At 38.0% G+C, this 22,302-nt stretch overlaps 4 protein-coding genes and 1 pseudogene across 7 annotated transcripts; 2 read left to right on the plus strand and 3 right to left on the minus strand.

The window, feature by feature from the left end:
* The first annotated feature begins 54 nt into the window (after nucleotides 1–54).
* Nucleotides 55–1,655, plus strand: LOC105280419 (nuclear speckle splicing regulatory protein 1). The gene is made up of 2 exons (XM_011340976.3): nucleotides 55–343; nucleotides 421–1,655. The coding sequence occupies exons 1-2, from the start codon at nucleotides 330–332 to the stop codon at nucleotides 1,559–1,561; spliced, it is 1,155 nt and encodes a 384-aa protein (XP_011339278.2). The 5' UTR covers nucleotides 55–329; the 3' UTR covers nucleotides 1,562–1,655.
* Nucleotides 1,656–2,004: 349 nt separating this feature from the next.
* On the minus strand, nucleotides 2,005–4,212 carry LOC105280424 (serine/threonine-protein phosphatase Pgam5, mitochondrial). Of its 2 annotated transcripts, none has more exons than XM_011340984.3 (5): nucleotides 3,920–4,212; nucleotides 3,639–3,817; nucleotides 2,651–2,865; nucleotides 2,409–2,530; nucleotides 2,005–2,328 (listed from the first exon to the last, which is right to left on the minus strand). In XM_011340984.3, exons 1-5 carry the CDS (start codon nucleotides 4,084–4,086, stop codon nucleotides 2,178–2,180), a joined length of 834 nt encoding a protein of 277 aa, XP_011339286.1. In that variant the 5' UTR covers nucleotides 4,087–4,212; the 3' UTR covers nucleotides 2,005–2,177. The 2 variants fall into 2 exon arrangements, with proteins under 2 accessions (XP_011339286.1, XP_011339285.1); XM_011340983.3 differs by having other exon boundaries at nucleotides 2,409–2,539.
* Nucleotides 4,213–4,263: 51 nt separating this feature from the next.
* On the plus strand, nucleotides 4,264–7,490 carry LOC105280484 (protein SHQ1 homolog). Of its 3 annotated transcripts, none has more exons than XM_026968126.1 (9): nucleotides 4,264–4,687; nucleotides 4,766–4,956; nucleotides 5,040–5,209; nucleotides 5,377–5,781; nucleotides 5,883–6,006; nucleotides 6,091–6,254; nucleotides 6,340–6,500; nucleotides 6,582–6,626; nucleotides 6,997–7,490. In XM_026968126.1, the coding sequence occupies exons 1-9, from the start codon at nucleotides 4,545–4,547 to the stop codon at nucleotides 7,106–7,108; spliced, it is 1,515 nt and encodes a 504-aa protein (XP_026823927.1). In that variant the 5' UTR covers nucleotides 4,264–4,544; the 3' UTR covers nucleotides 7,109–7,490. The 3 variants fall into 3 exon arrangements, with proteins under 3 accessions (XP_026823927.1, XP_026823902.1, XP_026823944.1); XM_026968101.1 differs by having other exon boundaries at nucleotides 4,269–4,687; nucleotides 5,025–5,209; XM_026968143.1 differs by lacking the exon at nucleotides 6,582–6,626 and having other exon boundaries at nucleotides 4,271–4,687; nucleotides 5,025–5,209.
* On the minus strand, nucleotides 7,427–22,232 carry LOC105280423. The gene is made up of 17 exons (XM_026975086.1): nucleotides 21,234–22,232; nucleotides 20,856–21,143; nucleotides 20,380–20,491; nucleotides 20,126–20,271; nucleotides 19,094–19,213; nucleotides 18,682–18,975; nucleotides 18,418–18,529; nucleotides 18,021–18,248; nucleotides 17,679–17,831; nucleotides 11,234–11,625; nucleotides 10,856–11,143; nucleotides 10,378–10,489; nucleotides 10,124–10,269; nucleotides 8,693–9,210; nucleotides 8,412–8,620; nucleotides 8,015–8,275; nucleotides 7,427–7,825 (listed from the first exon to the last, which is right to left on the minus strand). Exons 1-17 carry the CDS (start codon nucleotides 21,542–21,544, stop codon nucleotides 7,541–7,543), a joined length of 3,975 nt encoding a protein of 1,324 aa, XP_026830887.1. The 5' UTR covers nucleotides 21,545–22,232; the 3' UTR covers nucleotides 7,427–7,540.
* Nucleotides 15,889–16,458, minus strand: LOC113561655 (annotated as a pseudogene).
* Nucleotides 22,233–22,302: the final 70 nt, after the last annotated feature.

Below are 22,302 nucleotides of genomic sequence, written 5' to 3' on the forward strand. Positions count from 1 at the left end.
AAAGATAAAAAAGAATAGAAAGCATTTTGAAGCATTTGAACATCAACCGGACCACAGCCATAACCTCAGATTTACATCTAATGTTATCTCAGTTCGTGTATTGTCTTTACCGAGTTATGTTTTCCTAATATTGCAAACTTAGCTGCAGAATTCAAATTTTTGAGCTTCCTTCAGTTTGTTGTCTTTTATTGAATTATGTTCTCCTATTAATACGCCTGATCCACGCAGCGTAAATTTTTTCTATAATTAAAATACTATTCTCGCACGGTGACGCGCAGTTAGGTTAGCCTTTCCTGTACCGGACAAGTAAATAAACACGAATCTTGGCAATGGCAAATAAACAGTAAGTAATAAAAATACAGAAATTTTATTCATACTGCAAAGAGTTATTACTGATAATAATTCTTTATGTATATTCAGGTATGGTTTAATTTTGCCAAAGAAGCAGCAACAAACGACAACCTCAAAACTTGGAAATGTTTTTGGAGATGACGATACTTCTGACGAAGATGATGGCACTGATTGGGTCAAGAAAGCTTTTAAAGCAGAAGGTGAGAAGAATAAAATAAAGAAGCAGACCAAACTGGATATACAAAAAGCTCTAAATGAGGACCCAACAATTTATCAATACGATGAAGTGTACGACGATATGGAACGCACCAAAAGTAAATCGGAAATCAATAAACAGAAGGAGAAGAAACCCAGGTATATACAGAATCTGCTAAAAACAGCCGAACGAAGAAAGAAAGAGCAAGAGCACAGAATAGAGAGAATGGTGCTAAAGGAACGTGAAGCAGAGGGTGATATGTATGCAGACAAAGAAAGTTTCGTTACAGCAACATACAGAACAAAGCTGGAAGAATTTAAGAAGATGGAAGAAGAGGACGCCAGAATGAGCAGATTGGAAGCTATCGCTGATGTGACAAAGCAGGAAAATCTGTTGGGATTTTATCGTCATCTGTACGAACAAACTGTTGAGTATAAGGGGGAAACTAATAACGACGAGAGCAATGATACAACTGAAAAGGATGTCAAGCAAGACAAAACGCAAAATTTGGCAAGTAATATAAATGAAGAAAACCAAAAAGATGCAACAGTGAAAGAAGCACCGGCGGAGATACTAAAAGCAACTGTAAAACCTAAAAAATCCAGGCAATATAGAAAAAGGGCGATAGAAACTTATGAATCTGATTCTGAAACGGAGACAAGTAAAGAAGAGTTAAAGAAAGATGAAACTGTTACTTCACCGGAGAACAAAAATACTGATAAATCAGAAGTTCAAGAATCTGAGAAAAAGGAACAAGAATTGGATAAAAATGATGCAAATATCATTGAAAATACCACAGACACAAACGATAAAGATATAAATACAAAGGACGCTAAAATACCTTTAAGTACTAAGGAAATTGCTCCAGGAAGTGAAGAAACCGAAAATAAGAAGAAGCCTGTCGAAACGAAGGATAGACGTTCCATTTTGGAAAAGAGAACAATAGGTCCAGTACTCGAAGCAGCGTTGCAAAGATATTACGCAAGGAAGGCAAAGAGAACAGCCGCGACATAATCAGATGTATTTTAAATTTGTTTAATTGTAGCACTGATGATATGTAATATCTCTTTTTTTTACCGAGGACAAAATATTGATAATATTAGCTTGGCAACATAATTCCTAAATGTAAAAATGTATATAATGGAAATAAAAAAAAATTATTTCATAGCATTAAAAAATGACAGGTATATTTCAAAATGCACATACAATACAATAATTACCAAATACTCACCAAATAGTTTTGTAATTTCAATATAATTGTAATTATAAAAAAGAAAACATACATACATATACACATACATATATACCTACTAAGTAAGATGCAATACTTCTCGTAAAATACGTTAATTTTTTTATGCTTTTCTCATATATATACATATACATGTCTCATATATGTATATGTATACTATATATGTATGAGTTTAAAATACTATGTATGTGTATATATTATGTATATATTTTTCCGAAAAGATTCCACATTCACATTTATGCAATTGTACATAATTAACATGAAAAAGGAATCTGACAAACTAATGGTGTAATTTAATTTGTACGTTTTTTTTTAAAGTCAATTTTATATAGATATGCTTATCGACGATCAGTAATATTCCATCATATAAAGTACATATTTTTAACTAGACGTTAGATTTTCTGGCAACATGTGTCCTGCATCACCTAAACAGAGCAACGTAACTCTCCCACTGGGAAGGATGCAGAGCCAAGTGATGCTTGCATGTTTCAAACATATTCGTAGCCATGCTTCGGGCGGAAACTGTAGGGCTCTTGAAAAAAAAAGAAAATTTGTTCAATACACTACGGCAGAATGAAGAGAATACTGTTAAATAATAGAGGAGTGCCTTACCGACAAACGAAATATCTGATAACGTTAGCGTGACATACAAGAATAGTGTACGAGTCTTGTTCCTGACTAGGATCCGCGCGATGAAAGTATTTTCTAAATGCTGCTTCTATTCTGGGCCCATCCTGGAAAAACTAGAATGCAGCTAGATTACGTTACGCATATTATAAAAAATATATATCTAATGTATTTTTTAAATATATTAAATACTACTCAAATACAATGATCAATTTTATTCTACTAACATGTTTTTCAGACCGCCAATGACCGATAGGCGGTTCTGGGGGTATAGGTGCACCTTCGATCAGCAAAGGATCATCGACAACTGGCACATCTATCAAACTCTTTTCTATAATTCTCGAGGTTTCCAGAGCACGAGTCATTGTAGACCTCACTATTAACGAATAAGGTAGGTGTAATTCCGCCAGTCTTTTTCCTGTTGCTTCAGCTTGCTTCCTACCTTCAGAACAACAAAATATGTTGTTATTATTATAAATAAGTAAATACATGAATTTATGCTTAGCAAAACGTTTATGTATATTATAATCATAAATATTAAATGTTAACATGATGTAAGCATAATGAGAGAATAATAAGTTAATTAGAAACGTGTGAAAATTTTAATAAAAGGTTGCACAATAATTTGCATTATACACATAAGTCGCAAGCTTCTCTAGAAAAAAATAATAACAAGCGTTGAAAGTACTGATGCTTTGTAAAATAATAATAATTTTAGTACAGTATGAAATGTTAATTATTAGTATGCAATGACATAACATGCTGTGTGTATCACAAATCATTACATACTTCTTCTAAAATATCTTATTAATCATCTTCCAATGGAATGGTGTTATGGAAGATAGAACTAGATAGAAGACGTGTTATCCTAGTAGCAATATGTAAGGAGTGATACAGTAGCAGAATTTGTACAAGATACATTTTGCAGAAGTTATGTGGGTTGCTGGTTATATGGTGGACAAATTATTGTGAACCTCCGGTAGCCTTAAGCCGAGACCTACGTAAATACAAAACTCCATCAGTAAAATAAACACAATTCATGAAACACAAAGCGTGTCAGAAATAAGAACATCATGAAAGATCATACATGCTTCCGGATTACGCAGAAAATGTTCTAGTGTGTAGTGTAATAAAAACAGCAGATTAAAATTATTACAACACCTATTCGCTATTCTAATTTAATTTTTAATTGTGCGAAAACTTGCTAACTCGTACCAAGTTCAGTCAGCACTTTTTCAGCATCTGTTTTCCGGTCTGTATGATACTGTCCGTGGCGGACCAGAAGTAAATGTCGCACAGCCCTTGCTCTTTTTGCCTCGAATTTTTCATTATATTTATTCTGATCGTTCTCATCACGTATCTCCATCGGTTTCACCAAGCTCTTTGGATCCCTCCTGCAAATGCAATGCACCGTAACTATCTCTGACGAAGATTGAAAATCGAGATAGCGTAGTTTGAAATTCCTAAGCAAACAAATCCAACCGAAATAAATTCACCTGTCCCAATTGTGATCCCACTTCACCGAGGGTGTGTAATTTGTCGTCCACGAATTGTAGACTCGCAGGACATCGTTGTCGCTGTACGTGTTGTAATAATATAATATTGCACCGCCCATCGCTCCCAGTCCTACAGCCCATTTCTGAAATCGCGATATAGTCGGCATTTTGAAAGAAAATATATAGTTACACCGAGCAACCGCGCGTTGACATCACTCCCGCGAGCGTGCAGCGGGAATCCTAACCGCCTACATCTTCCTGCAGATGGACGTCTGGTCAGCTGTAGCTCTCGGAAAAGTGAGCAGAGAGCAGCACTTTCGCACCATTGTCATCGTATTGTATATTTTCTTCTTGACGTGTTTCGTTCAATCCCGTTTGTGTAGTCTATTATTAAAGTTGGAAGAATAGATCAGCATAGATATTAATAGTATTCTTCGCTTGTGCGTGCAATGTGTTTATCGAATCAATAAAATAACATTAAAATTAAACGCATAAATTGGACATCGCAAGTTTGTCGCAGTTGCATGATCGTTAAAGGAAGCACGTTTTGTTTCTGGGCTTGATTATGTTCACTGCTTGTCTAATATAAGCATATAATTTCGTAATATTCGCGACAAAAGACAAAATGTTGACTCCACGCTTTGAACTTAGCCAGACTGACACGGAACTTGCAATAATTATACATGCTCCGTACGCTAATATAAAAGATGCAGAAGTGAGTGTTGAGGGGACAGATTTCAGATTTTTTTCCACTCCGTATTATCTAAGGTAAGTTCTGAAATAAAACTTTACTTAAGCCCAGTCTGTTTTTGAATGGGATAAATTGGATATGCTGATTTTTTACAGATTAAAATTACCAGGTGAAATAGAGGAGAATGATTCATCTTCTGGTTCTTACAACTGCGAAAGCGGTACTTTCTCTCTAAAATTCTCAAAAGTAAATAAGGGAGAGCATTTCGGAAACTTAGACATGATAACTACTCTCTTGGCACCACCGAAAAAGAGGAGTACCATCATTCCTAACATCGAAGTAATTGGTAAGTCATATATTTAATATAGTATGGTAACATCATTGTTTTTATAATCCAGCGTATCTCAATTTCAGGTAATCCATCTGCAGATTCGGCAGACGTAGCTGAAAACTTAAATGATAACGTTACTGCGGATAATGACAATTCAGAAGAATGGTTTTTCCCACAAAACGTTCCGCAGACCACAGAAAATGTATCATTCCTCAATCCAAAATATGGTTTTGCAAACAAACTATCGGGAGCTTTACATGCTTTTGAAGTATGTCTTTGTAATCTTTAATTTTTTGCATTTTATGGGCCAATGTGTTGGCCTTTAGCTATAAGCATACAAAACAAATTTGTCTTAGAGTTTTCATCACTACATATTAATTTCGAGTGATTATTCAATTGATTAATAATATGTATTTTATGTTTTCCTAAATTTAGCCAGCATGGATCAGAGAAATAATAGATCTCCCCACTCCCGACACAACTCCTGAAGAAGAAAGAAAGAATTTACGAAAGAAACGTGAATCGGAGGATTTTAAAGAAGACCACTATATGGCAGATCTCATGGAGCCAGAATGTATTGAACCGTATATAACACATACAGCAGAGTGGGATACGTTGCAGAAAGATGATATTACGTTTACCGGAGAGGAGGTTGATTTGTTGAAGGAATTGCCGAATAAGGAATTCTTATTAGACGCTGCGGACATTCGTGGATTGTCGTTTGCTCTTGTAGATATTTTATATGCCAGTTGTTACAATTATCGAACCACAGAAGGAGAAAATACCGTGGAAAGTGGTTGGACCGTTAATAAATTAAGTTCTACGTTATGTTGGTTCCAAGTATGTTTAGTATATAATTCTCTTTCTCAGTCTGTCTATCTATCTTTGTTTGTCTATTGCAAAATGTATACAGTTATTTGTAACTCATTAAATATTTTCAGAACTTTACTTCAATGGATGAAGTTGTAACAGCGTGCTTTCGAAGGTCACTTTGTTACCCACTTTTTAGGAATTGGCGGCTCTCCATGAAAGTTCTCGATGATGTTAAAAAAGTTCTTTCATTAGGTAAGTTTAACTTGGTGTGAATATTAATATGTGATTGAAATTCTCAGTATCTTAATAAATATTTTTTATACATTTTTTTTGTAGGGAAAAAATATGTTATTAAACGCTACTGCGAGGTGCACAAACTTTTTGTTCACTCGTATGAACCACGCTACATATTAAATCAATTATATATACAGGATTTTTTAATTTGGTTGCAAAGTTGTCCCGAATCCTTAATAGAATCAGCACATTCTATGTTAAATGAGGTATGTTTTCTAAAAAAATATATTTTTTAATCATATTTTAAAAAATTTTATTTTATGCTATCTAAACTCTTATCATCGTGAAAAGATTCAGCCAAGCAAGGCAAGCGTGGGACTGGATTTAGTAGAACTCGAAGCAGCAGCTTATTCCGTTCAAGAAGAGGGGCTTGTCATAGAAAATGCTGTTCACAAAATGGTCGAAGAGTTTGATCAAATGAATATGAATAATGCTACAAATGCTACAAACCAGTAAGGAGATTTCTATATCTTAACACTTTTGGATTAAATTTTATTACAGTAAATTCTACGTATTATAATTTTTTCTTAAAGGTCAAAAACTATATATCATGTTAATCAAAAAGAATTTAAACATTTGTAAGTACTTTCATGTTTTTTGGCTTGATTGACAATGATAATTATTTAACTAACATTTATAACGTTTGTTCCTTCACACAAATAACTTTCCCAGCATCTAACTTACGTTACCTCTGTATTTAATATATACTGCTGTTCAACTTTTAATTATTTTCCCACTTGATCACTTAATATATATTTTTTTATTATTTATTTAATAGATGTTATATAACAACCAGTAGATTAACTGCTTCAGATGTACGGATATTGGAATATCTAAATGTTAAAACCAGTTTTAAGCATCACACATTGTACAGAATTAAAGCACCAAACTATATATAGATATATATTATTTTATATATAAATAACTCTATATATAATTCAATGACAGGTTATCCAGCAGTTCGAGTTCAGAAAGCAGCGATACAGATTCTGACAGTAGTACCACTTCAAGCACTAGTAGCAGCCCTCTTGACTCTGATGATTTTAGCGAGCCTGAATGAGGTAAAGGGGACAATTAACAAAGGAGATAAATTGAAATCCTCGATAATTTCTTCATTTTGCTATAATTATATTTTATTTTGCTATAATTATAGTTGTACTATATTTTTGTAAAAATAAATAGTAATCTTCGTGTTATATTAACCATTTACTAAGGATAAGGAAAATCGTAAAATATTGAATCTTATTTTTTTATCGTAGTATTGTACTTACACATATTCGTGATACTTTATATGATACTTTGCACGATGTGAATCTGCCACCTATAATTTTTATGGTAACGATGATCTTCCATATATTATGCTACGTAAGTCATGTTATGTAAATCATGTTGAATTTATATTTGTGTAAAAAATAATATACAAAAGTTTACCTATGATAAAAGAGAGTTCATACATTTTATCAATAAAATAACGTTTCTAAGTAAATGCGCTTTAATTTAATCTGTAATTAATCCAAGTCAGGAGTTTATTATAATGTTCGATTAATTTGTTTCGTGCCTCGTCTTCCCTATCGATTTGTTCATTTTCATTAATTGTTGTTCCCAAAGAATTGATCTTATTTACTCCAACGATATTTGGTGGATTAACAGAATCCGTCTCCGCATTTATATCCATTGTAATTTTTTCATTTGAGTAATTCTTATCCGCTTTCGATGACTTTGAAACATTCACCGAATGCTCGGTGGCGTTGCCGTGCTGTTGTTCGTTGTGACTAATCTAAAAATTAAAGCAATGTTAAATTAATGTTAATTAATTAATGTTAAATGTTAATGTTAAAAATGCGACATCAATGTTAAATTAATTACTGTATGAGAAAACATAAATTTCACGATAGCTAGTGTTAAAATAATTTGTAATAAGCAATGAACGAGCGGTAAGATATAAATATGCTGAGAATGGTTTTACCGTTGTATTATTATAATTATCATTAGACGTTTCATTCCTATCGGTAATATCGCTGTTTTCGTAACTCCTCCAATAGTCCCCTACTTCTCCGTACAATCCCGGACTCTCGTCTCGATCGAAGATATAATTCTGATCAGTGTCTCCCAAGGTGTCTCCTGTATGTTGGTTTATTTTGATCCCCGCTTGATCGTGTTCCTTGGAATTCGATCCTACTTGAAGATCGCTAGCCTGAAGATTTACATGATCACTGAGAATCCGAATCTTGTACGAGAAGAAAGGAAGGCATAATATAAATTTTCTTCAATTTTGAACTGGTAAATAAGTATTCAGTAATTGTAATACAAATAAATATTATAAAATATTATATTCGTAAAACATGAAAGGTAGGATATTTTACCCGCGACGAGTCTGCCGGCGTAACACTGAACCCGGAATCGAGGTGCCCGTGATAATCAGGATCGTCGGTCCTCAGGATCAAGTGCGTATACTTCCTCGTCTTTTCGCCATCCCTGTGCACGTGCGGTGCATACATAATTATACGCAGAGGCAGAGGAAGAAAGCGCACGTCTCCGGTACGTGCGGCATCCTCGATTTCACTAGTCTTATCTGCAAAATAAACACTCGTCAAGGTGGCGATGACCACCCGCCAGGATGCAGGATACCGATCTTCGTAACTACCGACTGAATCGCTTTGTCCGCGCTCGCTCAAATTGTCAGAGCTGTTATTTGCATTGCCATCACTGCCCGAGGCCTCGCCGTCATCCGCGTCATCGGAAATCGTCATTTTTATCGTGGAAATGCCATCGGCGCCCGTGACGTTGTCGCCAGTCGCCGGCTCGTCCAGCATCAAAACGCGATCCTTCATCTCCCCGTAGTTCGCGGAATCATTTTTTCTCGGCGTGAACATCCCTTGCCGTGCGGGATCGTCCTCCCGCGACCCAAAGGTAGTCTCGCTGGCTGGGTTTGAATTTGTCGACGTTCCTTGGCTACCCGGATGACTTTCCCCGATGGAAGACTCGGTCGTATCGTTATCGAATTGATAAGTAATTCCAGGCTCGACGGACAATTCCGTCACGCCTGCGAGATCAAGACGGTCAGCATTATCTGTTGCCTCGTCGGTCGGAACGGGGGGTATGTTGCTCTCTGTGTGCTCCTCCTCTAATGACTCGTTCAGACGCAAACCCAGATAGCCAAGTCTGCCGAAAGCAGATGCTGCTAACTATCTGCTATCAACTATTGCCAGCCAAAAGACAACAAATTTCATACAGAAGTTGTTATTAACGATTAATTCGACAAATTGGTGCCAGAAATGTAACAGAGCTTGCTCGCAAAATCTAAGAACAGATTGGCGGCAGAAACCGAGCAGAATCTGCAAACATGGCTCGAAGTCGGATTGTCGACAGAAACCGAGCAAGATTTGCGCACGCGGAATCTAACGGCAGATTGGCGGCAGAAACCGCGCAAGATCTGCGCGCGCGGAATCTAACGGCAGATTGGCAGCAGAAACCGAACAGGATCTGCAGCTTTTGACAGTATTCAAATTTACACGGCTATGGATATGTGTCTTCGCTCCGCATCGCTATGCGGTGCACGCGTCGAGTTCTTACTCGATGTTAAGATTTAGCCTAACAGTTCTATAAGTTAATATACGCGCCTTGGCATGATAATATTAATTTTTCTGAAAATTTTTGCACTCGCGGCACAGAGGCTCCCATGGACAACGTCCATGTAGTTCACGCGCGCCACGAGCAATCTGAAGTTCGAAAGCAAAATTCGGACTTCAGATTAGAATAAATTAACAATAAGAGAGAGATTATGCAACGAACTGTCAGAAAGACACATCAAGCCAAATGTACTTTAATTTAACAAACAAACAAATGCGTTCTTTTAACAATTTATAGTGCGTTAAAAGTGAACACATGCTTTAATCTGCCGTCAAATGTTAACAGATCCTGCTCGGTTTCTGCCGCCAACCTGCTGTCAGAGTCCGTTAGCAGGCTCTGCTGGCAGATCACTATCCTAATGCGGACATAACGGATGCCAATTTGCTATCGACTTCTGCAGTAATCTGTTGCCAATCTGCTGGCAGATCGCACACATTTTGCTTACTGGGAAGTGGCGTTCCCCAAACGCTCGGTGGTCCGGATCGGATCGGCGTCTATGTTGTCGGCTTTGCCTGGATCGGTTTCCCTTTCGGTGCCGTTCGTTAAACCAGAAAGGTATTCTTTGTCGTCTAGCAGTTTGTACGTGGAGGACTACAGTAATAATTAAGAGCGTTTGTTGCAAATTAAAATTGCGATATGTTCTGCATTAGTGTGCTCTGTTACGAAAATAATAGACGCGTTAAAACAAAATTCGCTCACGTCGCATCCACCGCACGGGTCCTCCAGACACGTGGACAGAATAGTCGCTTTCACGTAAGGCAAGTGTAAAATGCTCCACGGCACTATCACCTGATACGTTAATCTGCCGCAGCTAAAAGTATTTCAGCGACATCAATTTTCCGTTGTTAATCGATACTCGAGATTTTAATCTTTTTATCTCAAGTCATTAAATTTATTTAAATATCCACCTGTCTAATCTATATCGATCCCATGAAACATTTAAATCTTTTTGTTTAAATTTTAAAACTCCTTTGTCACGTTCTCCTTGCAGGTAAATCCAGAAAATTTATAGCGCGCAAGTTAAATGAAATAATGAAACATGTTTGCGCGAGAGAGAAGGCAATATTAACGAGAAAAAAATTAAAAGATTATTAATTTTAAATGAAAATAAAAAAATAAAATTTTATTATAAAATAAAAAAAAATAAAAAGATCATTAACTTCCGCGTCGCTCTCACCGATCGATGACGACCACTTGATCCTTCGACGCGCGGAATGTCTTCCATATTTGTAACTGTGGACCGTCCCGAAGGAAGATTATTTCCGAGTTGCCTTCCTTGAAAATGTCAGCATTGATGTTCACAAAATTCTCCGTATCAGGGAACATCGTTGCTATCTGCCTCCATGCCTCAATCTCCTCGTCATCCTCGGTATCGTCCTGCGTCAGGTCGGGCGGCGGTGATATCGCGAAAAACCGGATATCCGGGAAACCAGATTTCCGCATGCGCGAGCTCAATACGTTCAGCCTGGTCGATCGATCAACGAACGTAACGAAAGTACCGATGCGATATTCTTCATATTCTTCATTCACGATTTTATTTGATATTTTGACTCACATGACGGCTTGTCTGAAGCTGTATTGCCAGGAGGGATCCAAGAAGGCCAAAACACACACATGACCGAGGTGTTCTCTCCATATGTTGACGGAATGGCACTGCTCGAAATATTTCGGCTCCTCTTGACGTTTCCTCACACGAGACCATCGGTCGCCGTTTACTCCGAGTACGCGCGAAACACGCGAGTAAGTCGTCGTCTCTCCCGACGCGAAACTCACGACGAGGAGCGCCGCAATTAGTAAGAAATTTCCGATTAACATGACTGAAACGCACTTTTGCTCGTACGATAATAGGCGTAATAAATCTCTCATTATCTGTTTTATTTCTCTTTTTTTATAGCGACTTTGACTTTGTCGCGTTGTCAGAATTTTGTGAAATTCGCGACATTGACGGTATCATATAAGTGATACTTAAAATTGTTTGTTTAAGCGTAATTGAGAAACAACAGCATTTTATATCTGCGCGATTTGTTGTGCACGATACGACGAGGCGATACTCAATGTTTCAATAATAAATTACAAGTAAATTAACGCGGCGGCGCTCCGCGATATCGCGGCTCCTCAAAAATTGACCCGCGCGTAGCATCGACGCGATATGTATGCAGGTCACGCGGAAACTGTGGTGTTTTTCTGGTGTCATGTGTTGTTCTACCGTGGAACATCCCTACCACCTAACAGCGTGACATATCTCCGCACGACCATGCGTATAAATAAATATTGAGAATTACGCACTTTAAAACGAAAACAATAATCCACGAAAACGAAAACAATGGTCAATTCTTTTTCCCCCCGAAAGAAAGAAACTCGTTGACGCGGTTTCGAGGAGATAATCGCGATGCGATCTAAATTAATTAATTAATTAATTGTATTAATTAATTGCGTACTCGTTGTGCAATTGTATAGGTAAATACGATTATACGAAGGGAAAAATGACGAAGACGAAACCGTTCGCTGATGTCTATTCACGAACACGTGCGCGCGTCAAGAATCGTACAATCGAACAGAGGCCCCCTTGTTCTCGCGTCTTCTCGCGTTATGCTCTTTTACACGATTCCGCTACCCAGTAGTGTCTCGTCTCCGTGCACGACCGACTTGCCCATTTCGTCTGTTCATCTTCAGCTTTCACAACCAGGCGCACAAGCGGTAATTCGCGTCAAGCTAACTGCACGTCCTCGGGACGTCTGTAATCTTTTTCTGCTTGCGGCTGCAACGATGAGCGTGAAAGTGACGCGTTCGACCCTCAAAACAACCGATCATAAAGCCTTTCATTAGACACGTACACGCTCCTTCGCCGCTTCGGCCGAAGAACGGGGAAAAAGATGCGCTTGCCCGATACGGCCTGCATGTTTAGCCAGAATTGCTGACCGTATAATAGCAATAAAACAATTTCGAGATATCGAGATATGCGTCGTCCAAGTATGTAATATATCGTTGAGTGCTGTAGGCGGTGACGATTTCTGAAGCGTATATAACAATGGGGCTTCTCAAAGTTTCGCCGCTGATGATCGCAGTACTTTCCCTGTTGTTTCTGAATTTCGCCGAGTGCGCCGATAATGCCGATGTCAGATCGAGTGCGAGCCCGGAGCTCGACGCGAGTGAGAACGCGACGTCGACCTTCCTAAATTTCGGTCAGAAGGCGAACGGGGATCAACGATACTGGTACGAGCATCTGGACGACACCGACAGAATGCTGAAGAGCAAGGCAGATATCCTGTCCCGCCTGCTGAAAATGCACATAGATCGACTGCGAAATCAAACTGATCAGGTGAGCAAAAATAAACCCATACAGCACGAAAACATTTCAGAAATATTTCAGAAGTATTTCATCTGACAGATGAAAGCATCTCATAGACATTGCAAAATGTTTCTGCAACAGTTACGAGACAACTCCGGAATAGCAAAATGTCCGCGACACTTGCATTCAAAACCTTATAGAAAGGTTGCTGAAAGGTATAGATCAATCTGCAACCTTTCTGAAATATTGCCGAAAGATTATTAAAATAGCTGAAATCTTTTTGATATATTACTAAAGGTTAATTGAAATAATTTTGAAACTTTCCTATGATGTTGCACACAAATTACAAAGCTCTTATTAAAATAAATTGAAAATACTTGAGAAATTATATTTAAATTTATTATACGAGTATTCAGAAGATTGCAAATACTAAAAAGTTATAATAAAAATTATATATAAAATGTATTTATTATTTTTATTGTACGTTTTTATTTAATATTTGCAATCTAATTAATATAATAAATATAATTTCTGAAATATGCTTAATGAAAAAAATACATAATATATATAAGATGTATATAGATATGCATATATATCTATATATATAAGATATATAGATATACACATACATAGCTAAACCAAGTATTCACCAAGTTTGCCTTTAAAAAGCGTGAATTGTTGGCACATTGACAAAGAGCCATTCTTATATTATATATTTTCCTTTTTCTTCCTCCAAATAGTTGATTAAAAGGAAAGAATTATATAGATATTATAATTCTCTGTTCAACCAACACTTACATTTGAAAGAAAAAAAGGATACGTGAAGATAATGCATTTTTTTGTCAACTGGTTAGCTTCACTAAAGATCGAATACTTGGTCTAGGTATATATATATATAATTTTACTTTTTACAATATTCACATTTTTTCAAATTTATTGCATGTGGTAGGTTTTAGAAACATTTCTGTTGCAACATTTCATATGACATATTGCGGAATCCTTTTAGAAATGTTGCATATGAAATGTGAAATCTTGAAATGATTTTAAAACCTTCCTGAAAGCTTTCTGTATTAATCGGTGCTATATGGGAAGTATACTTAATACCTACAGATTTTTAACGAAGGGTTGTCCGAAAGGTAGGCTGAAAGCTGCACGAGATATTAGGATATCTAGAACGGGAATCGATTGTCTAATTTTGTTGTTCGATTTCGGTCTGAACGGTTTCGTCGATCGATTTTGAACGGATGACTTGCCCTTGAATCATATCAGGTGGAACTGGTGTTTCTGGTGGACGCATCCGGTTCGGTTGGCGCAGAGAATTTCCGCAGCGAGCTGAACTTCGTGACGAAGCTGCTGTCGGACTTTACGGTGGACGCAATGTCTGCACGGGTCGCCGTGGTGACTTTCGGCGGTAAAGGCAACATATACCGTAACGTCGACCAGATTTCCCGACACGGGCCGAACGATCACAAATGTTACTTGCTGAATAAACAATTCAATAATATCAGTTACAGCGGCGGAGGAACTTACACGCGAGGCGCGCTTCTCGAAGCGCTAGTAAGTATCGCATTTCACCTACGCAAATAATTTAAAAATACTAGAGAACGATAGTGTATATGCTAGTTATTAAGAAATCATAACAAATATATCGTGAAAATATTTAAAAAATTTTTTAAGATTATCCTTTGCTTATCGTTCTCGATCGCATTTTGAAATGATATTTAATCAATTATTCGCTATTTTTGAGGCGATTCTCGAAAAAGGCCGTGACACGGCAAACAAAGTGGTGTTTTTGATAACCGACGGCTTCAGCAACGGTGGTGATCCACGACCCGCAGCCAATCTTGTGAAGAATACAGGCGCGACGGTATTTACATTCGGTATTCGTACAGGAAATGTGGAGGAACTGCACGACATCGCTAGCACGCCCGGATATACGCACAGCTACCTGCTCGATAGTTTTGCGGAGTTCGAGGCGTTAGCGCGACGCGCTTTGCATCGCGGTGCGCATTTCAATATGTAAAATTATTTAAAAAATTGTATCTAAAGCATCTTAGGAAACTTTTGCTTTAAAAATAAAAAATAAAATCGAAAAATGTTGAAACAAATTGTACGCAAAAAAATTAAAAGCAAAACTCAAACGAGTGTCTAGATTTTCCATTAATATTTCAGATCTAAAAACCGGACAGTACGTATCCGTGACTCTACCAACCGATTGCAACAGTCTGTGTCAGGAGGCAACAAATCAAACTTGTTGTGACGATTTAGCGACCTGCACCTGTGGTACCGCGACCGGACATTACGCCTGCATCTGTCCACCCGGTTACTTTGGTTCCGGTCTTAAAGGCTTTTGTCAACGTAAGTTACACGCAATATTCGACAATATATATTTTGACTATTATTATTTATTGAGCTCGTTAATATCCAGTATATTCAATATTTCAATATTAAAATTTAATTCTCTCAGATATTTTTTAATTATTAATTAAAAAATATCTGATTAATTGCAGCTATATATATTTAATATCCAAAATCTTCTTTTTGGGTTTTCATCAGTTTGTCCAAACGGTACGTACGTTTCTGGAGACACTTTCGGCGATTCCACTGCCGTGTGCATACCCTGCCCAGACGTGAACCACGTTACTATAAAAAATTCCTGCGACTTCGGTGACTGATTGCGTATGCGCCTCTGGTTTTATTACAGATAGTTCCAAATGCGAGGTAATATATATGTGCTTTTATTCTTTAAATCTATAGGAACATTATTAATTTTATCCTCAATTAGCGGTAATCAATATTTGCGTACTGAGATAAGGATTTTTTTGAAATAAGCACAAATTAACTGTACTTTTCCAAGTATTCAGCTTTGTATTGACTGAATTGCACTTTGCAAATTCTAATCAGAAGATTTCCGTGAAACGTTACCAATAGAAACCTTTGCCTGTACCAAGATTCGGTACGTTTCCTTAAGAAAAACTATATCTCTGAGGGGATCCGGATAAGTTACGACGCATGAGCCATATTTCTCCAGGCGAAATTTTGGTTTCGCCGCGAGCCATCCGTACTGTACAATATTAGCTTGCGTTACATAATTTTATTTTAATATTTATTGCAATATTGTGATACCTCGCCATTAGTTGTAACCGGTATCGGTAAGCATGTTCTCTCCTCTTCGTCACGTCTCTCTCTATCTCATCCTTAACTTTGATCTTTTTCTCTTTATACAGTTCATCCAATTCCTGCTGAAGTTTTCTTTAAAGCATCCTACTTGTTAGCTGTTAAAAGTGTATTAAATATTCCATGAACGTTTTGTTCAGCGCACTTACTCGTATTCCTCGAAAAACGGCTCATACTTCTGAATCCATTTCATTTGCGTTAATCTCGATTTCTTCGCTTCCTCTGTCAAATTCCGAAACGCCGCGACGAAGTCCCGAGGTTTCTGACTTCGTGGATCCATGATGTTAACGATAAAATCTAGGCAAATCTCATCAAGAAAACGTTAAAGCCTATCATCATGACAGTGCAGGTGTACCGTGAAATTAATCACAAATTACAGGAGCATGTTACCAGAAAACAAAGTTTAAACACGTGAAGATTTGCACAGTGCATAATATAGAATAAACCCAGTAAGCAAAATGTGTGTAATAAAAAATTATAATACATTTGTAAGTACTTTCATGTTTTTTGGCTTGATTGACAATGATAATTATTTAACTAACATTTATAACGTTTGTTCCTTCACACAAATAACTTTCCCAGCATCTAACTTACGTTACCTCTGTATTTAATATATACTGCTGTTCAACTTTTAATTATTTTCCCACTTGATCACTTAATATATATTTTTTTATTATTTATTTAATAGATGTTATATAACAACCAGTAGATTAACTGCTTCAGATGTACGGATATTGGAATATCTAAATGTTAAAACCAGTTTTAAGCATCACACATTGTACAGAATTAAAGCACCAAACTATATATAGATATATATTATTTTATATATAAATAACTCTATATATAATTCAATGACAGGTTATCCAGCAGTTCGAGTTCAGAAAGCAGCGATACAGATTCTGACAGTAGTACCACTTCAAGCACTAGTAGCAGCCCTCTTGACTCTGATGATTTTAGCGAGCCTGAATGAGGTAAAGGGGACAATTAACAAAGGAGATAAATTGAAATCCTCGATAATTTCTTCATTTTGCTATAATTATATTTTATTTTGCTATAATTATAGTTGTACTATATTTTTGTAAAAATAAATAGTAATCTTCGTGTTATATTAACCATTTACTAAGGATAAGGAAAATCGTAAAATATTGAATCTTATTTTTTTATCGAAGTATTGTACTTACACATATTCGTGATACTTTATATGATACTTTGCACGATGTGAATCTGCCACCTATAATTTTTATGGTAACGATGATCTTCCATATATTATGCTACGTAAGTCATGTTATGTAAATCATGTTGAATTTATATTTGTGTAAAAAATAATATACAAAAGTTTACCTATGATAAAAGAGAGTTCATACATTTTATCAATAAAATAACGTTTCTAAGTAAATGCGCTTTAATTTAATCTGTAATTAATCCAAGTCAGGAGTTTATTATAATGTTCGATTAATTTGTTTCGTGCCTCGTCTTCCCTATCGATTTGTTCATTTTCATTAATTGTTGTTCCCAAAGAATTGATCTTATTTACTCCAACGATATTTGGTGGATTAACAGAATCCGTCTCCGCATTTATATCCATTGTAATTTTTTCATTTGAGTAATTCTTATCCGCTTTCGATGACTTTGAAACATTCACCGAATGCTCGGTGGCGTTGCCGTGCTGTTGTTCGTTGTGACTAATCTAAAAATTAAAGCAATGTTAAATTAATGTTAATTAATTAATGTTAAATGTTAATGTTAAAAATGCGACATCAATGTTAAATTAATTACTGTATGAGAAAACATAAATTTCACGATAGCTAGTGTTAAAATAATTTGTAATAAGCAATGAACGAGCGGTAAGATATAAATATGCTGAGAATGGTTTTACCGTTGTATTATTATAATTATCATTAGACGTTTCATTCCTATCGGTAATATCGCTGTTTTCGTAACTCCTCCAATAGTCCCCTACTTCTCCGTACAATCCCGGACTCTCGTCTCGATCGAAGATATAATTCTGATCAGTGTCTCCCAAGGTGTCTCCTGTATGTTGGTTTATTTTGATCCCCGCTTGATCGTGTTCCTTGGAATTCGATCCTACTTGAAGATCGCTAGCCTGAAGATTTACATGATCACTGAGAATCCGAATCTTGTACGAGAAGAAAGGAAGGCATAATATAAATTTTCTTCAATTTTGAACTGGTAAATAAGTATTCAGTAATTGTAATACAAATAAATATTATAAAATATTATATTCGTAAAACATGAAAGGTAGGATATTTTACCCGCGACGAGTCTGCCGGCGTAACACTGAACCCGGAATCGAGGTGCCCGTGATAATCAGGATCGTCGGTCCTCAGGATCAAGTGCGTATACTTCCTCGTCTTTTCGCCATCCCTGTGCACGTGCGTGCATACATAATTATACGCAGAGGCAGAGGAAGAAAGCGCACGTCTCCGGTACGTGCGGCATCCTCGATTTCACTAGTCTTATCTGCAAAATAAACACTCGTCAAGGTGGCGATGACCACCCGCCAGGATGCAGGATACCGATCTTCGTAACTACCGACTGAATCGCTTTGTCCGCGCTCGCTCAAATTGTCAGAGCTGTTATTTGCATTGCCATCACTGCCCGAGGCCTCGCCGTCATCCGCGTCATCGGAAATCGTCATTTTTATCGTGGAAATGCCATCGGCGCCCGTGACGTTGTCGCCAGTCGCCGGCTCGTCCAGCATCAAAACGCGATCCTTCATCTCCCCGTAGTTCGCGGAATCATTTTTTCTCGGCGTGAACATCCCTTGCCGTGCGGGATCGTCCTCCGCGACCCAAAGGTAGTCTCGCTGGCTGGGTTTGAATTTGTCGACGTTCCTTGGCTACCCGGATGACTTTCCCCGATGGAAGACTCGGTCGTATCGTTATCGAATTGATAAGTAATTCCAGGCTCGACGGACAATTCCGTCACGCCTGCGAGATCAAGACGGTCAGCATTATCTGTTGCCTCGTCGGTCGGAACGGGGGTATGTTGCTCTCTGTGTGCTCCTCCTCTAATGACTCGTTCAGACGCAAACCCAGATAGCCAAGTCTGCCGAAAGCAGATGATGCTAACTATCTGCTATCAACTATTGCCAGCCAAAAGACAACAAATTTCATACAGAAGTTGTTATTAACGATTAATTCGACAAATTGGTGCCAGAAATGTAACAGAGCTTGCTCGCAAAATCTAAGAACAGATTGGCGGCAGAAACCGAGCAGAATCTGCAAACATGGCTCGAAGTCGGATTGTCGACAGAAACCGAGCAAGATTTGCGCACGCGGAATCTAACGGCAGATTGGCGGCAGAAACCGAGCAAGATCTGCGCGCGCGGAATCTAACGGCAGATTGGCAGCAGAAACCGAACAGGATCTGCAGCTTTTGACAGTATTCAAATTTACACGGCTATGGATATGTGTTTCGCTCCGCATCGCTATGCGGTGCACGCGTCGAGTTCTTACTCGATGTTAAGATTTAGCCTAACAGTTCTATAAGTTAATATACGCGCCTTGGCATGATAATATTAATTTTTCTGAAAATTTTTGCACTCGCGGCACAGAGGCTCCCATGGACAACGTCCATGTAGTTCACGCGCGCCACGAGCAATCTGAAGTTCGAAAGCAAAATTCGGACTTCAGATTAGAATAAATTAACAATAAGAGAGAGATTATGCAACGAACTGTCAGAAAGACACATCAAGCCAAATGTACTTTAATTTAACAAACAAACAAATGCGTTCTTTTAACAATTTATAGTGCGTTAAAAGTGAACACATGCTTTAATCTGCCGTCAAATGTTAACAGATCCTGCTCGGTTTCTGCCGCCAACCTGCTGTCAGAGTCCGTTAGCAGGCTCTGCTGGCAGATCACTATCCTAATGCGGACATAACGGATGCCAATTTGCTATCGACTTCTGCAGTAATCTGTTGCCAATCTGCTGGCAGATCGCACACATTTTGCTTACTGGGAAGTGGCGTTCCCCAAACGCTCGGTGGTCCGGATCGGATCGGCGTCTATGTTGTCGGCTTTGCCTGGATCGGTTTCCCTTTCGGTGCCGTTCGTTAAACCAGAAAGGTATTCTTTGTCGTCTAGCAGTTTGTACGTGGAGGACTACAGTAATAATTAAGAGCGTTTGTTGCAAATTAAAATTGCGATATGTTCTGCATTAGTGTGCTCTGTTACGAAAATAATAGACGCGTTAAAACAAAATTCGCTCACGTCGCATCCACCGCACGGGTCCTCCAGACACGTGGACAGAATAGTCGCTTTCACGTAAGGCAAGTGTAAAATGCTCCACGGCACTATCACCTGATACGTTAATCTGCCGCAGCTAAAAGTATTTCAGCGACATCAATTTTCCGTTGTTAATCGATACTCGAGATTTTAATCTTTTTATCTCAAGTCATTAAATTTATTTAAATATCCACCTGTCTAATCTATATCGATCCCATGAAACATTTAAATCTTTTTGTTTAAATTTTAAAACTCCTTTGTCACGTTCTCCTTGCAGGTAAATCCAGAAAATTTATAGCGCGCAAGTTAAATGAAATAATGAAACATGTTTGCGCGAGAGAGAAGGCAATATTAACGAGAAAAAATTAAAAGATTATTAATTTTAAATGAAAATAAAAAATAAAATTTTATTATAAAATAAAAAAAAATAAAAAGATCATTAACTTCCGCGTCGCTCTCACCGATCGATGACGACCACTTGATCCTTCGACGCGCGGAATGTCTTCCATATTTGTAACTGTGGACCGTCCCGAAGGAAGATTATTTCCGAGTTGCCTTCCTTGAAAATGTCAGCATTGATGTTCACAAAATTCTCCGTATCAGGGAACATCGTTGCTATCTGCCTCCATGCCTCAATCTCCTCGTCATCCTCGGTATCGTCCTGCGTCAGGTCGGGCGGCGGTGATATCGCGAAAAACCGGATATCCGGGAAACCAGATTTCCGCATGCGCGAGCTCAATACGTTCAGCCTGGTCGATCGATCAACGAACGTAACGAAAGTACCGATGCGATATTCTTCATATTCTTCATTCACGATTTTATTTGATATTTTGACTCACATGACGGCTTGTCTGAAGCTGTATTGCCAGGAGGGATCCAAGAAGGCCAAAACACACACATGACCGAGGTGTTCTCTCCATATGTTGACGGAATGGCACTGCTCGAAATATTTCGGCTCCTCTTGACGTTTCCTCACACGAGACCATCGGTCGCCGTTTACTCCGAGTACGCGCGAAACACGCGAGTAAGTCGTCGTCTCTCCCGACGCGAAACTCACGACGAGGAGCGCCGCAATTAGTAAGAAATTTCCGATTAACATGACTGAAACGCACTTTTGCTCGTACGATAATAGGCGTAATAAATCTCTCATTATCTGTTTTATTTCTCTTTTTTTATAGCGACTTTGACTTTGTCGCGTTGTCAGAATTTTGTGAAATTCGCGACATTGACGGTATCATATAAGTGATACTTAAAATTGTTTGTTTAAGCGTAATTGAGAAACAACAGCATTTTATATCTGCGCGATTTGTTGTGCACGATACGACGAGGCGATACTCAATGTTTCAATAATAAATTACAAGTAAATTAACGCGGCGGCGCTCCGCGATATCGCGGCTCCTCAAAAATTGACCCGCGCGTAGCATCGACGCGATATGTATGCAGGTCACGCGGAAACTGTGGTGTTTTTCTGGTGTCATGTGTTGTTCTACCGTGGAACATCCCTACCACCTAACAGCGTGACATATCTCCGCACGACCATGCGTATAAATAAATATTGAGAATTACGCACTTTAAAACGAAAACAATAATCCACGAAAACGAAAACAATGGTCAATTCTTTTTCCCCCGAAAGAAAGAAACTCGTTGACGCGGTTTCGAGGAGATAATCGCGATGCGATCTAAATTAATTAATTAATTAATTGTATTAATTAATTGCGTACTCGTTGTGCAATTGTATAGGTAAATACGATTATACGAAGGGAAAAATGACGAAGACGAAACCGTTCGCTGATGTCTATTCACGAACACGTGCGCGCGTCAAGAATCGTACAATCGAACAGAGGCCCCTTGTTCTCGCGTCTTCTCGCGTTATGCTCTTTTACACGATTCCGCTACCCAGTAGTGTCT

This window comes from Ooceraea biroi, chromosome 1, assembly GCF_003672135.1.
Source record: "Ooceraea biroi isolate clonal line C1 chromosome 1, Obir_v5.4, whole genome shotgun sequence".
Classification (NCBI taxonomy): domain Eukaryota; kingdom Metazoa; phylum Arthropoda; class Insecta; order Hymenoptera; family Formicidae; genus Ooceraea; species Ooceraea biroi.

What these genes read in the sequence shown, in the direction of transcription:
- LOC105280424 (XM_011340983.3), bottom strand. Translation starts at nt 4,086, where the DNA reads ATGCCGACTATATCGCGATTTCAGAAATGGGCTGTAGGACTGGGAGCG. An exon ending in TGGGATCACAATTGGGACAG is followed by an intron (nt 3,818 to 3,919) that starts GTGAATTTATTT and finishes TTGCATTTGCAG; the next exon opens with GAGGGATCCAAAGAGCTTGG. An exon ending in AAAAGTGCTGACTGAACTTG is followed by an intron (nt 2,866 to 3,638) that starts GTACGAGTTAGC and finishes GTTGTTCTGAAG; the next exon opens with GTAGGAAGCAAGCTGAAGCA.
- LOC105280484 (XM_026968101.1), top strand. Translation starts at nt 4,545, where the DNA reads ATGTTGACTCCACGCTTTGAACTTAGCCAGACTGACACGGAACTTGCA. An exon ending in TCCTAACATCGAAGTAATTG is followed by an intron (nt 4,957 to 5,024) that starts GTAAGTCATATA and finishes TCTCAATTTCAG; the next exon opens with GTAATCCATCTGCAGATTCG. An exon ending in TAAAAAAGTTCTTTCATTAG is followed by an intron (nt 6,007 to 6,090) that starts GTAAGTTTAACT and finishes TTTTTTTTGTAG; the next exon opens with GGAAAAAATATGTTATTAAA.
- LOC105280423 (XM_026975086.1), bottom strand. Translation starts at nt 21,544, where the DNA reads ATGAGAGATTTATTACGCCTATTATCGTACGAGCAAAAGTGCGTTTCA. An exon ending in CAAGTGGTCGTCATCGATCG is followed by an intron (nt 10,490 to 10,855) that starts GTGAGAGCGACG and finishes AAATACTTTTAG; the next exon opens with CTGCGGCAGATTAACGTATC. An exon ending in CGGACAAAGCGATTCAGTCG is followed by an intron (nt 8,621 to 8,692) that starts GTAGTTACGAAG and finishes TTTATTTTGCAG; the next exon opens with ATAAGACTAGTGAAATCGAG.